The sequence below is a fragment of the Acanthaster planci genome, linkage group LG08, assembly GCF_054643075.1.
Source record: "Acanthaster planci isolate LZ-2023a linkage group LG08, COTS_SCS, whole genome shotgun sequence".
Lineage (NCBI taxonomy): Eukaryota > Metazoa > Echinodermata > Asteroidea > Valvatida > Acanthasteridae > Acanthaster > Acanthaster planci.
In genome coordinates this window covers 19770221-19783646 of record NC_141784.1, presented here as the reverse complement: position 1 = coordinate 19783646, position 13426 = coordinate 19770221, and the positions used below count along the sequence as shown (strand labels likewise).

At 45.9% G+C, this 13426-nt stretch overlaps 2 protein-coding genes across 3 annotated transcripts; both read right to left on the bottom strand.

Moving 5' to 3' along the window:
* Window positions 1-1850: 1850 nt before the first annotated feature.
* LOC110974366 (uncharacterized) lies at window positions 1851-5389 on the bottom strand. Its single transcript, XM_022225953.2, has 4 exons — window positions 5207-5389; window positions 3902-4303; window positions 3338-3732; window positions 1851-3014 (listed from the first exon to the last, which is right to left on the bottom strand). The coding sequence occupies exons 1-4, from the start codon at window positions 5274-5276 to the stop codon at window positions 3006-3008; spliced, it is 876 nt and encodes a 291-aa protein (XP_022081645.2). The 5' UTR covers window positions 5277-5389; the 3' UTR covers window positions 1851-3005.
* A 1208-nt stretch (window positions 5390-6597) lies between these two features.
* LOC110976020 (uncharacterized) lies at window positions 6598-12779 on the bottom strand. Of its 2 annotated transcripts, XM_022228946.2 has the most exons (8): window positions 12565-12779; window positions 12289-12377; window positions 11373-11703; window positions 10418-10861; window positions 9633-10076; window positions 8309-8734; window positions 7809-8026; window positions 6598-7393 (listed from the first exon to the last, which is right to left on the bottom strand). In XM_022228946.2, the coding sequence occupies exons 1-8, from the start codon at window positions 12656-12658 to the stop codon at window positions 7154-7156; spliced, it is 2286 nt and encodes a 761-aa protein (XP_022084638.2). In that variant the 5' UTR covers window positions 12659-12779; the 3' UTR covers window positions 6598-7153. The 2 variants fall into 2 exon arrangements, with proteins under 2 accessions (XP_022084638.2, XP_086996224.1); XM_087140098.1 differs by lacking the exon at window positions 6598-7393 and having other exon boundaries at window positions 7842-8026; window positions 8262-8734.
* Between the last annotated feature and the right edge of the window lie 647 nt (window positions 12780-13426).

Below are 13426 nucleotides of genomic sequence, written 5' to 3'. Positions count from 1 at the left end.
CAGACGGTAAGCGACCCCGTCTGTCGAGTGGATTACTTTATGACCATAGTGGATAAGATCAAGCTTGGGAAGTGATGTCACTAATTCACGAGAATTTGAACTTCAAAAAATTGGTTGTGTTTGTAGTTACAAAGTCATGGAGGCACTAATCCTTCTGCATGGCTATCGTTGCCTGCACTGTACTGTAATTCTTTACATATTGCACAGACGCTGAAACGACGCACGCCCTCTCGTGCCGACCGAATGATGAGCTTAGTCACGACTTTGAAGTTGATTCTCACAATATTTAGTTTCCTGCGTTTCATTGTTTGGGTGAATGCTGCAGAGAAACGGCAAGTTGGAAAACAACCCTCCTGGGTTTCCCATGTAGTATCTTTCTTCAAATTTTAAGGCCTAAATCCTAAAAGAGCCAGCCGGGGCGAATTCCGTTCATGTAATTTTTTTTTAATGTTTTAGCCTGTCATTGCGGGGCCTTTGAAAGTGCTTTTCAATTTACCAGCTTCAATATCGATATGTAAACTTCAATATTAGGTCATGCAAACAAAAGACTGAATATTTTAGTCATAGTTGTTGTGTAACCGTGTGTGTTTTTTGTTTTTTTGTTTGTTTGTTTTTTGTAGCCTGCGACTTCTAATCCGGCAGGATTGGCTGTTTCGATCGTGTAGTTACCATTGTTTTCTATTTTCAGGTATGCCAACCTTGTTTGATTTTTTGTCCCGTCATCTGTCAAATGCAAACGTAGCCCGATTTCATTCTCCGAAGTCGATCAATAAGTTTATTGTCTTTCTCTTTGTCGCAAGAGGGGATTTAAATGTTTCAACATTCGTTTTGGTATTACGTCCTGACACATGGCAACAAATAAATGACTGAAAAACAATGCAGACGAAGCTTGACAGGCAGACCTCAGCTCCGTCTGGCAGATGGCGGGTGATCCACAGCGCGTGGGAGTTCCAAGGTTTGTCGACACGCGAGTTGCGCGGCTTTACATTCTCTGCATGTACCAGACATATACATTTGGCAGAGAACGAACAACAAAATTTGCAAGTCAATCATTTCAAAAACTTTCTCGAATCTCTCATGCAGGTTTGAAGAATATTTTTCAGAATAGTGCTCAGAAATATTTTCATGTCAAGCAGAACGTCAAGAAAAAACATTACATGTACAAAATGATGTGCGAAGAAGCGTTTGGCAGAAAATAAAACGGTAATGATGGGGATGAGGTTGAGGTAAGGGTTGACGAGAGGACTCTGGGAACATTCCTAAAGCGGAGACACTCCGTGTGCAGAACCTTGACGTGTTCAACCGTTCGTAAGTGACTTTGCCATACACGCTCACACACCACAGACTATAAACAGAATCCCATTGGATTAACGCTCAAGCTGCGCGTTAACTTCCGGTTCCATGGCATGGTTCCATGTAATATTAACCCTGGTGCAATGGGCGTAGCTTAACTGAAGTGACTTCACACTTGACTCTGTCTGGTATTCATTTAGCAGTTGTCTAAGTATGACGTCACAAGTCACAGGTCATCATCGAACACACATCGTTTACTACCTTGTACCTATCGACGAGGTGGCCTGATTGTGGCATAAATTGTGCATCACCGAAGCATTTTACGTGTAGATAAGAGAGTCTGTGCTGGACTGAGTAGAGTTGATCAGAGAAGATCATAAATGAAAGCTGAGAGCGATGTCGCCGCCATGTTAACTTGCTCTCATTGTGTTCAATATGTCACAGAGAAAAAGCTAAATAGGTGAGATACAAGCTTTTGTGCACTGTGTGAATAAAGTATACGTAGCAGTTTAATTTTGAACAGGCAAAGTCATGAAATGGGTGCGGTTCTCACGAAATTTCATTGGCATCAGAAGCAGTATGCAAATTTATTAATTACCCTTTAACCATATGGACAGATAGGCCTAAGAAATTACCTTTATCCTTGAAGAAAAAAACGGCTTGTGTGTACCTCATAAAAGTTCATTGCAAAAGAATAATTTTGTATTTCAGTATTTTGTTCAAATTCAATAATAAAAACAAAAGTTTTCCTGTAAGGACCTAATAAAAGCTAACACAAAAACTCTGTATTCTTCTAAATGCTCTATCCATTTCGATTAACTGCACTGATCTGAAAATTTCAAAATAGCCCCAACGGAAAACGGAAAATGCTAAAAATCAATCATCAGGTTCAAAGCAGAATAACGCATTATAGAAATAAATTCAAAATTACTTCCCCTACCCCAGAAAACCCCAATCCGTTTAAGAAAATACAGTTTCATATAGGTTAATGTTTGCCCAGCTGTAGATGAACAGCCAATCTCGTTTTGGTTGATTTGGAATATTGTGTAATTTTTAAGAAATTTACCAAAAGTAACAATTATTTCTACTGGAAGGCTACGAAAAGCATATACCTCTAAAATGGGTACCTGATCCGACCAACCACCGCTGTTAACAAACGAGGACTGTACAGACAAATATCTCTGTGATCGGAACACGGCCGGCGTAATTGGATTGCCCAATCAAGACCATGTTGAAGAGAGCTTTTGTCCTTAAATGTGGTAAACTTCTTGGCTACAAATTTTGGCAGTAATTTTAATAACCTTTCAAAATTTAACTTCCCCATCAGGAAAGAACCTAAAAAAATATATTCCCTCTGGGATTTGACCCAAGAACGCCCACCCACTACACTCATCCTCTTCCCTCTCTGCTGCACTACACAAGCCAAGTCATCGAATTCCCCCCCTTCTTTTGCATCAACGATCCCATAAAATGACACTGAAGCTGTTAGGAAGTTCAGGTAATATAGGACCCCATTCCGAACAGGGGTATTTCTCTGCCCCGTCTTTTATCAGCGGTAGTGAGTCGGATCGGATGCACCGCAAATTATATCAATTTACTGCCCAAGACCTCCTCTAGGAACTACTGAAATTATGACAATGATTGTGCTGCTAGGGTTGTCGCTCCGTCTCTGTCGTTCAAATGGCTGCCCCGACCTTAGGGCCATCTTGGATCTAAAATTCCTGTTGGATTTGATTACAAAACACACAAACGTCAGTTTGAGTTCGATAAAAAGATTGTCCGTTACGTGGTGATGCTGATTACCGCGGTGACCATTTTTGGGAAGGCCCTATCGAAGGTCCACAGTGGTTTATGTATGTTCGGCGCAAACAACATCTGTGTTTAACTCGTTTAAAATCGAATGTGGATCCATCGCAACGTTTTAAAGGTTCCCGAAACACCTAGAAGATTTTCAATGTACACAATGTGGTATATTTCAACTGCTGAAATTTTAGCGAAGAACGACTGAAAAGATTCATTTTTGCGGGGGGGTGTTTTTGTTTACCTCACAAGTGTGCATCAGCTTGCAACCTCCAATACTGCTTGAGAGATCATAGTCTGGATTGGGGCTATCTCCTTTACCGAAAGTGAAGCAGAAGTAGCGATACTGATCGACTCCGCAGCCGACCTGCGTCTTGTCGTACGTCAGGGTCGCCCGAAAGCTGAGTTTCTCGCCGTTGACCAAATTCGTGCTGCTCTGCTCCGATGACAGGATGTCCATCTTGTCCAGGGAATCCGCAGCGTTGGGGTCGTCCTCCTTTGTCCAGCCTACTTCGAGCTTCCACAGGCCCGTTCCTTCCAGGTTTTGACGGGAGGAGTCGTGGAAAGCCACGGTAAAGTCGAGGGTATCACCGTTCAGGCTCCATGAGTAACTGCTGAAGGAAACGAGCTTTTCGTCGTCTGGACTTATCAGAAAAGAAGAAAAGTGTCTTATCAAGATTACAAGATTAAATCACTGACATTACTGCATATCGCTCATACAAGATACGATACGGCAAACAATTTTGTCAAGACGGTGAAGGAAAAAAAGCGTTAGTTCAAACCTTCACTGGAAACGACGCGGCTTTACCTGCGAGGCATGAGGTACCCATCAGAATGCACTTTGCGAAGCTGTTATACAAGTTGAACGAGGGGTCGGGCTTGTTGCCCTTGGAGAACGACACACAGATGTACTTGTAGTCGGATTCGCAGCCCCCCAGCTTCGACAACTGGAAGGAGAGGGTAGTGTCGAACGTCAAGGTCTCCTCTGCCACGACGTTCTGATCCTGTTCGGCCTGGTCCAAGGCTTGTTCCTGATAGGCTTGCACTCCGGTCGTGTTCGAAGGGTCGTCCTTCTGGCTCACGAAGACGCCCATCTTCCACAATCCCGTCCCAATCAGGTCCGTGTCGTTGTCCCTTGCTGTCAGGGTGACAGAGATCTTGTCGGGATATGAGAGGCCGACAGTGAGATGGTAGGTAAAGATCACCGTTTCTGTTGGGGGGAGTAAATTTCTCGAAATTAAAGCTAAGCAAAATCATCCGTTTTAGACTGTTAACATTCGTTTAAGAGCTTGTTCACATGAAGTATCATCACTACTTCGACTGGAAACGTACAGGTTAAATATTCATTTTCCCGACGTAGACTCGCCCTCCAGTTTGCTCTACAGATGCCCACGCACATTTTTTTGATACACCTGTGTTATGCAAACTCTAACTAGACGACATTAACTTAGGTGGCATCATAGGCCTAATGGAGATCAATGGTGGTACTTCACTCACACGCACATTCTTAAGCTTGACGCGAGCGTGCATTTGGCAAATCACGACACCTTTCCATATGTACATTTTTTGGTGCGTTGCGTACATGATGCATTCATGGGTTTTTTACTTTCGCCGACACTAACATCGACTTCATTGACATAACATAAGTGTGAGTTGCGTTCGGCCGTCCAAATCGCCCCGGGAGCGATTTTGACGCAACGCTTGGCGCAAGTGTCGGCGTGCATAATGGGAATGAAAAAAGCGGCATTGCGTGGGAGAGGCATGGAACGCGCGCGAACCACCCGTCCACGAGTGTGACGTCATTTTGAAAATTGAAAGAATGAGTGCAAACGAACAGAGTACGTGCACGTGACGTATTCCATTCGGTGCTCTTTAGTCTTCATTATGAACCAACGTCATGGGTTGTAAGTGTTTCACAGTCTCGCCGGTTTGGCCAATTTGTAAAACTCCCACTTAGTCAATATTGTTTTGATGATCACGATTGTCTTATCTCCTCTCGCAATTGTTTTAGTTCAGCGCTCAGCGTTTAGAAATTTTACACCCATAAAGTCTTTCTTTCCGTAGCAGGCTGGTCGCAGCTCTGCCACAAGGCGGAAAGTACTTCTAAACAAACCTGAAGTCGCGGTTGCCGGCATGACGGCTCCCATCAGAAGCAAGACGAGTAGTGAAACTAAACGAGTCATGTTGTTTTTTCAGGTTGACTACTTCTCGAAGAATGACAGCTTCGTCGAGGTTTCTGAACAAACTTTGCTTACGAGTCCAGATGTGGTTGATTCCAGCCCGTGCAGGATTTTATATACCCCAGCAACACACATCGATCAGGATAAATAGTTGTTTGTGATCTAAACCAATAATACTTTTTGTATTCGTCATATTAATACGATCACCTTCCCCTCCCCAAGGCCTTCTCCATTAATTCAACCTCGGTCGATTATTGTCGAATTGTTCTGCTATTCTGGTATCGGTGATGGTCGATACACACCACATGTGGTCAAGCCTTGTTCGATGTTAGACGTCTGGATGGCTGCAACCTCAGTACCGGGATCTACTTCAACCTTGATCAATGTGAACCCTAGATGTGGAGTACGGTTCCACGACTGGGTTGTCTTTGGCGCCGTCAGACTTGCGCTGAGCATGGCAAAGGGACTTTTGTTTTGAGGGACAAGTGGCTAGCAGTTGCGTAAATTTGTGCCGGAAATTGGGCGACTGGGAATAGAGAAATGAGGGAAGATGACTCGCCCAGCCGTTGAAATTTGAAAAGCCGGAGGGGGGGGGCTTTAAATGACCACTATAGAGGGAGCTATGCTTATGATACAGATGTACATCTGTAGTATGCGTTACATTCCTGCAGAATGTTACATCCGAAGGGCGTATTTATGCCTTTTCTGATTTTTCTTCCTTGTTGAGTGATGTTGAATACATATTTTTTTTAGGAAATCAGAAAAAAAATCTTCACAATCTGCCTTATTTTTTTACCCCATTAAAGCGGTGGGGGCAATTCGATGGTTCGATAGCCCACCCCCCGTCCAAAATGGGGGATTATACCCCCCTCCCGGGATTTACGCCCATAGTGACTTCATACAGTACCGATATTTACTTCTCTTCAAAACACCAATGCAACTTTTCAACATGGCATGAAAGAAACACGCTTTTATATGCCCAAATCAAAGCAAAACTAACCTCTGAACCAGTCGCATAAATTGTTTTGGCGTATTTGACAAGGTTTAAAGGCCAATAATACAATTTGTGTGCGCAGTAGGGGTCTGAGCTTGGAAGCTTCGAAGAATTAGCCACGGAATGACGGAACCCCTCGCACGTATAACCTTGGAGCAGGTGCTATACTGGACAAAATGAAGGTAAAACTGGCTGGTCGATTTTGGCAGCCTATCCTTTTGTTCTTCTCTGTGATATTACTTCATACTGACACTATCTGCAGATCACATCGATGGTGACAGCAGAAAAAGTAACAACATACCCGATAGATCAACATGATGCAAGTTGCGATTTGAGCGGTGGTTAGAGGGGCGGAGGTGGCAGTTTCTGTATCAGTCTTCCATCAACATTCGCCCTTTTATTCTCAACTTTGGACGGTGTAAAGCAAACCCGATCAACAGAAAGAGATGAAACATCATAAATCATGTCACTACATACATGACATAATGTTCAACTAAATTACGTTACGAGAGTTCTGTTATAATTTGAGGGTATCGTGACCTTATCGGGCTATAATTAATCCCAATTAATCTATTTGACATGATTACTTGGAACATTCCAAAACCTGTCATGTAATTTTACAAAATCCCAGTACCTCAAAATTAATTTTATGTAGCGCATGCGGGCATCAACATACCTCAGCACCTGTGCACACATGACAGATAAATGCGGTATATACCCCTTCACTTTAATGCAATGTAAGCCTAGAGGAACCTCTGTCCCAATCCCTACGGTTAATTCTGTGTCAAGGGTTAAAATAGACGCTGTTTACTATAAAGTTTCCTTGCCCCGAAAAACAGCTACATCAACATTATGGTAAAATTACGATACTTGGTACTTTACAACTTTAAGAGCACCCCATTTGGACGCATGTCTGGGGTAAGTACGACTCAGGTTCGGTCAAAAACTCGTATGCGTCGGCTGGGACGGTCCCGCGGCTCAACTTGACACAGATGTAGCGCACGTCGGCGCAAGACGCCCCCGTCATGTCGAAGTTGTTGCGCACGCTGGTCAAAATGAAAGACTCCCCCAGAATCAGAGTGCGTCTGGACTGCAGGGTTGTCAGAGTGTTGGGGTTTTCAGAAACCTGGAAGAGGTTCGATAGAAACGAAAAGGCTAGAGATGTTTAAGAGAACACGTTGCCGGTAGCGGGTCTAACTTCTTGTGGAGGTGTTTAGGACACTGTAATATTGGCCTAAGTATTCTGAGAGCAACCGTATGTCCGGAGAGATGCACAATGAATTAGATATGTTCACTGGAACTGATTATGTTCACTGAATCACTGTGCGTGATGTTTTTTCTGAAGGATCGAAATCGGCCAAAAAAAGACCGGAAAATCAGCTGGCCCGGACGAGCCAAGAGTTGTTAAAAGAGGGTTTTACATGGCTACCATCTTGCAGGCCAGTGCTTTTGTTCAACGGGGTATGCACAAAGTAGGTTTCCCTATGGAACAAAAGAACTGCCCTGCAAGGTGGCTACCCCGCGAAGCCTCTATGCCCTACCTTCGGTCCACTACCGTCGGCGTTGGCGCTTCCCCAAAGTGACAGGACCCAAAGCCTATTCCCGCTGATCTCGCCGACCTGGCGTTTGTCGTAGATGGCCTCCATGATGAACTTGAGGTAGTTGACCGAGCCGTCCTGGCCGGCCTGCACGGCCGTGGGACTGCCGGGCTTCACATGCAAGGTAAGCCCGCTGATGATGAATCTCGGCACTGGTGGGGCTAAAGACGAGTGCAATGCAAATCAAAGACACTCAACTTTACAAAAAGACGGCAATAGGATAACCTTTTCAAAATTCAATTGCATCAAAATTGTCGACAGTTGAACAGTTGAACTTAGCTCTCTGCAAGTCCAGGAGAATATGGCTCTCCGGATAAAAAATCCTGTCTTGTTTTTGTGTATTTTGTCCACCGTACACGGAAATACATTCTGATTTCCGTATGAATTTACACACACCCTGTAGGCAGTTTTAGGTTCCCTTGATGGACGGTATAGCGCCTTACGTGTGCACGTCAGCTCCATACACGCTCTCAGCGGATCATACATGATGAAATCCGGCTCCGGATCCGCGCCCTTTTCGAACTTCAAGCAGAAGTACGGGTAGTCATAGCAACCGACACCGCTGATGATGAAGTCGGCGTCCACGTCGAACTCCAGGCTCTCCCCAGGCGTCAGCGGCTTGTCCCGCTGGCACTTGCTGAGTACAGACCGCTCGTCGAAACGGTCGTCCCCGCTGCCGTCCAGGTTGGCACTGCCGTAGATGGACAGCTGCCAGAGGCGGGAGCCTCGGATAGGGTCGGTGGGGTCGGACTCGCTGGCAGCGATGCTGACGTTCAGGCTGACGCGGACGGGTTCCTCGTAGTGTCCGGTGCCGATGTCGGTGAACGAGAACGACAGCCGCCCTGCTCTGGCAACGGGGAGCGGTTCGTCTGTGTTTGGTCAGCCATCAAACCAGGAATAGAAAATATAAATGAGATAGGTGGTCGCTGCACTTGATGATGCACTCTGCACAACTCTCCGATTTGATTTGAAAGAGAAAGGTTAGCGTGAAAGTTAATCGTACAAGGTCTCACGACACTGCTCGATCGGTGTGTATGAAACCGCCATAACCAGACCATTCGCTGTATCAATTCAGACAAACTAAACCTCACACCATGTTAAATATAACATGCGATTTTGTAAAATATCTTTTGTAAAATATATTTTGTTTAAAATATCTGTGTAGGAAAATTGAAAACGGGTGGAGGTCCCTGTACGTTCTAAAGCGCAAAGTAAAGGATCTTATTTTCGATGGTGCCTTTTCCAGTCCCTGGGTAGTCCGTGAAACTGCTTTAAATTGTATGTCTCCCGTCAACTTCTTAAAATGCATGTTCGCTACCATTGGAGATAGGATTGAAGACCGTGTTATTTTTTGTCACTCGGCACACCATTGGTCATTATGTCAGGCAACAACTTTACGATTGTGATACTTACTAGTCTTGGTTCCATGACCCTCCTGTTAGCCAATATGTATTAATTCAAACTATAGATGGCGCTATATTTGTTTGGATCTTTCGTCTGGAGAAAGCGCCCCGTAATGTAGTGCGATACGGAGCTAGCTGTTAATAGAGAGAGTTACGACATAACTGTCTCAGTTGTTGGAACCAAAATAGTGGGTTATGCGTCAGTGCACACAAACAGTTAGCGCACAATAGCTGCATGCTGCACTGCACACATAAACAGCCATGCCATAGTAAAGTTGACGTTGCTCTCTCTATATACAGCTCTGGTGTGATGGGTCATGATCGCGGACTGAAGAAGGTCTTCGAACCAGGACTGGATACTTACAAGCACAAGGGACTTCCAGACACACCGTCAGTGGTGCCTCGAGAATGAAGTTTGGCACGGGGCCATAGCCCTTGCCGAACTCCACACAAAAGTAGGGAAAATTGTCGCATCCCACTTGCCCAATTACGAACTGGGTCGTCACATCAAAGACGAGCCCGTCCGTGGGCGTCAGGCGCGCGTCCTGGTCCGAACCGCTGAGTACCTGCGGGCGCTCGTCGAAGCGTTCCCCGTCGGACCCGTTCTGCCCTTTGTTGCCGAAGATGGCGAGCCTCCAGAGGCCCGTGCCCTCGACGATGGAGGTGGGAACGTCCGGGCTCTTGCTTGGGGTCAGCTCGACCTGGAGGCTGATGTTCACCGGCTCATCGTGAGGATAGGTGGGTGGTAGCACGAGTCTCACGGTCATTTCGCTGAACCGCGCCGTAGGGATCGGCGGAACGTCAGGATCTGGAAACAGAGGATTGATCCAGCCCATATTTCTACGATAACCGTCAGATAGTGCTAAAGTTCATTAGAACACCAGGAAAGGGCCTTGTGTAGAAAAACAGACGCAAAAAGGGCCCTCGGAACAAAGTCAGCAAAGGATGTGCTGAGGCTGGATTGGAGGAATATAAAAGGAAATTGATTCAAGTAACACACTCAATACTGAAGCGATACCAAAGCATTTCTGAGTGCAAAAGTGCATGGGATAATGCTACCTAACGGGTCCTCGACAGAATGACAGCAAAGTGGCGACCCCAAAGCCTGTTTTTGAAGGAAAATGTATATAAAAGCCTGTTGCAACTCACATAGACAGTCGACTTGTCGACAGTGGGTGATGGGTCCCTGGATGGTAAAGTCCGGCTGTGGATTTTCACCTTTATCCAGTGTGATGCAGAAGTACGGGTAATCTTCGCACCCCACCCCGCCAAGCAAGAACTGCGTCCGTATCGTCAGCTGGAGCGGTTTACCCGCCACCAGGCTCTTGTCTGTGTTTCCGGTGGTAGTCAGGACCTGCGGCCGCTCGTCGTACCGATCGCCCCCGGTGCCGTCGGTCGACTTGCTGCCGAAGATAGAGACCCTCCAGAGGCCTGTGCCTTCCAGGTTTTGACGGGAGCTGGCGCTAGGGACGGCGGTCACAACCAGGAGAATCTCAATGGGCTCGTCCCGGGGGACGGAGGGTGTGTCCAATTGATCCAGGCGCAGCTCTGAGAAAATGATGTCACGGCTGGCATCAGCTGAGTCGTCCGGATCTGGTGTCGAAAATACGGCATTTTGTCAGGGTTGCAATCCAGTCATTCACAAGTCAAATGACAATTCGGTTGATAAGTAACAGAGTCGGAATATCTTAGCCACAGTTCAGTGGCTATAGGCTTGTGGTTGGTCTTGAGATCGAGTGATTAGTGGGCGAATTCGGGCGGGAACTAAAGTTCGGCCACCGTCAGTTATTTTTAACAGTGCTTATGTGCTACACAGTCTAACTCAAACAACCCCAATTGAATTATTTTGTAACTAATTCATACTGGTAAAATGAATCGGTTATTGATAACCAGCGTTGCGATGATGCCAATGGCCTGGTCCTGAATAGTCGACAAAATGGATCAAACTATCCATCCGTCGTGGAACACTGGTCGAACTATAGTTGACTGCCTCTTGAACCTGACCTGCGATTGACTAGTAATGACTCATAAAGACTTGGTTAAAGCTTCTCCAGACTTCAGATTTGCTTGACTCATGCCAGCAGAAAAAAAAGTGGATATTTACAATAACACGGTGTAGACCGGCAACTGATCCACTTCTCCGGGTCTAGATCAAAAGTCATCGATGCGTCGGCCGCCCGGCTGACCTGCACACAGAGGTACGGCCCGGAGGAGCCACAGGCAAGACCACTCAGATCGAACGCGGTGCTCTCGTCGAAGGCCAAGCTGTCGGTAGGGGAGAAGCTCTGAGCCCTCTCGTTGTTGCCGACGAAACCTGTCCGCTCGTCGTACCGGTCGGTGCCCGAGCCGTCCCCCTCACGGTTACCGAAGATCGTTACGTCCCAGAGACCGGTGCCGGTGATGGTGTCCGTATCGGCACGCGCCTCGGCCCTCAACTGTAGCCGGAAGTGTAGAATGAAGAATTCGAGATTATTGTTGTTTCTTTTAAGGCAATACCGTTTCGTTGTGCCTCTCAGTGTCCCAGTTGGCCGAAAGGTGATTCTCCGTTAGAGGGCTTGAAGGAAATATTTCATATCAGAAGTCACATACCACCAAGGAAGCAAACGTAATTAACCATTAATGCTTCCCTCCAACTATGACGCTACGGCTACATTCATGTTGAACTTTTTTCAAGATGTATTCACTTGACTCAGACCGGCTAGCCGACCCCGGCAAGCTCGGTGGTCGAGTGGTTAAGACATCTGCACTAGTAAGCAGGAGGTCATGGGTTCGAGTCCCATCCGAGTAAGCTTGTGAGTTTTTTTCGCAAGCTCTCGGACAAGCACTGAGTATACAGTGATTATTAATACACGTTGGGTAAGGGAAAACCCATTATATAAATTGACATGTTAAACTCGCCAGTTCCAGCTATCATTTAGGATAGGGCTGCCACTATCTTGGATATGACTGACATTTTTGACGGAGTAAGCCGCCTGAAGTAAACAGATGGAGGACCTTAGCACCAGACTGGGAACACGTACCTGGATGGAGACTTGTGCCGGTACGTTGTAAGACGGTGGGTAGATCCCTGTTGCCTCATAACTCCACACAAGCGTTCCAGAAAGCCGTGCTACATAATACCAATACGGAAAATGATCAGATTATAAGCTTTCTCAACCAGCTCCCTCCTTTGATGGGCTCGATCAAGCATTTGCTTGTATTTCATTGTATTTTGCCACATCCATGACGATGATCATTGCCAATGCCTTAAAAATATTATTACACAAGACAACAGAGAGAAATATGGATCACCCTACCCACGGCAGTCTGCGCTCTCGAGACTTGAACTGTGGCACTAAGAAAGGCAAGGCACAGGAGGCCTGCGACGACCCTAAGACAACACCAAGACATGACTTCTCTCGTATCGATACCGGTTTTTGTCCGGAGGAGGAGACCGTCTTCGACAACAATCTCTTTCTGTGTCAGTAGCTCGTATGGCCGAGAGACAAACTGCACAGATCCCAAGCTACCGTTTGAACCAACCCCGGATGTGGGAATTGAGAACTGAAATGATCGATTCGACGGTATCGACTACTTCAGTGGCCGAGTGATGTCCGGCTGTGGTTACTGGCAGCTCAAACAGTTCGTAGGAAACGTGAGCAAACACTTGACCTTCGCGCCAAGAGCACTCATGGTTGTACGTGTTGACTGATGACGTCAGACACAAGATGGTCTCTCCTTGATTTTCACAAACGTCAGAAGCGTTTTCTCTCTTGTGCTTATGTGTTATCGGAGGGAATTCTGCAAAATTATCTGTGGGACTTGGAACAAGTTGCTACGAGGACTAATTGGGCTAGTCAAATAATGGCAAGTCAACCCGTTTCCCGTGGAACTCTCAACAAGCTTGGGAGTGGGTTAAGAACGTAATCGATAGTCTCAGCTGCCTCTAGGGCCAAGCTGTTGCGCTTTTGTGTTGTGCTTTGGTTATTTGCACGACCAAATCAGTTCATTATTTGAAGTGGCCGAGATCGACCTGAATCGTTGCAAAAGTGGTCTTTCTGGTATCTTTCTGTATTTTTAGCCACTGGTAGAATCTGTTGCTAATGAATCAAAGAGAAGTTTAGATCCGAAAATTATTTTTTTAAATAGATTGAAAATTTTGATAATTGAGCATCTGAA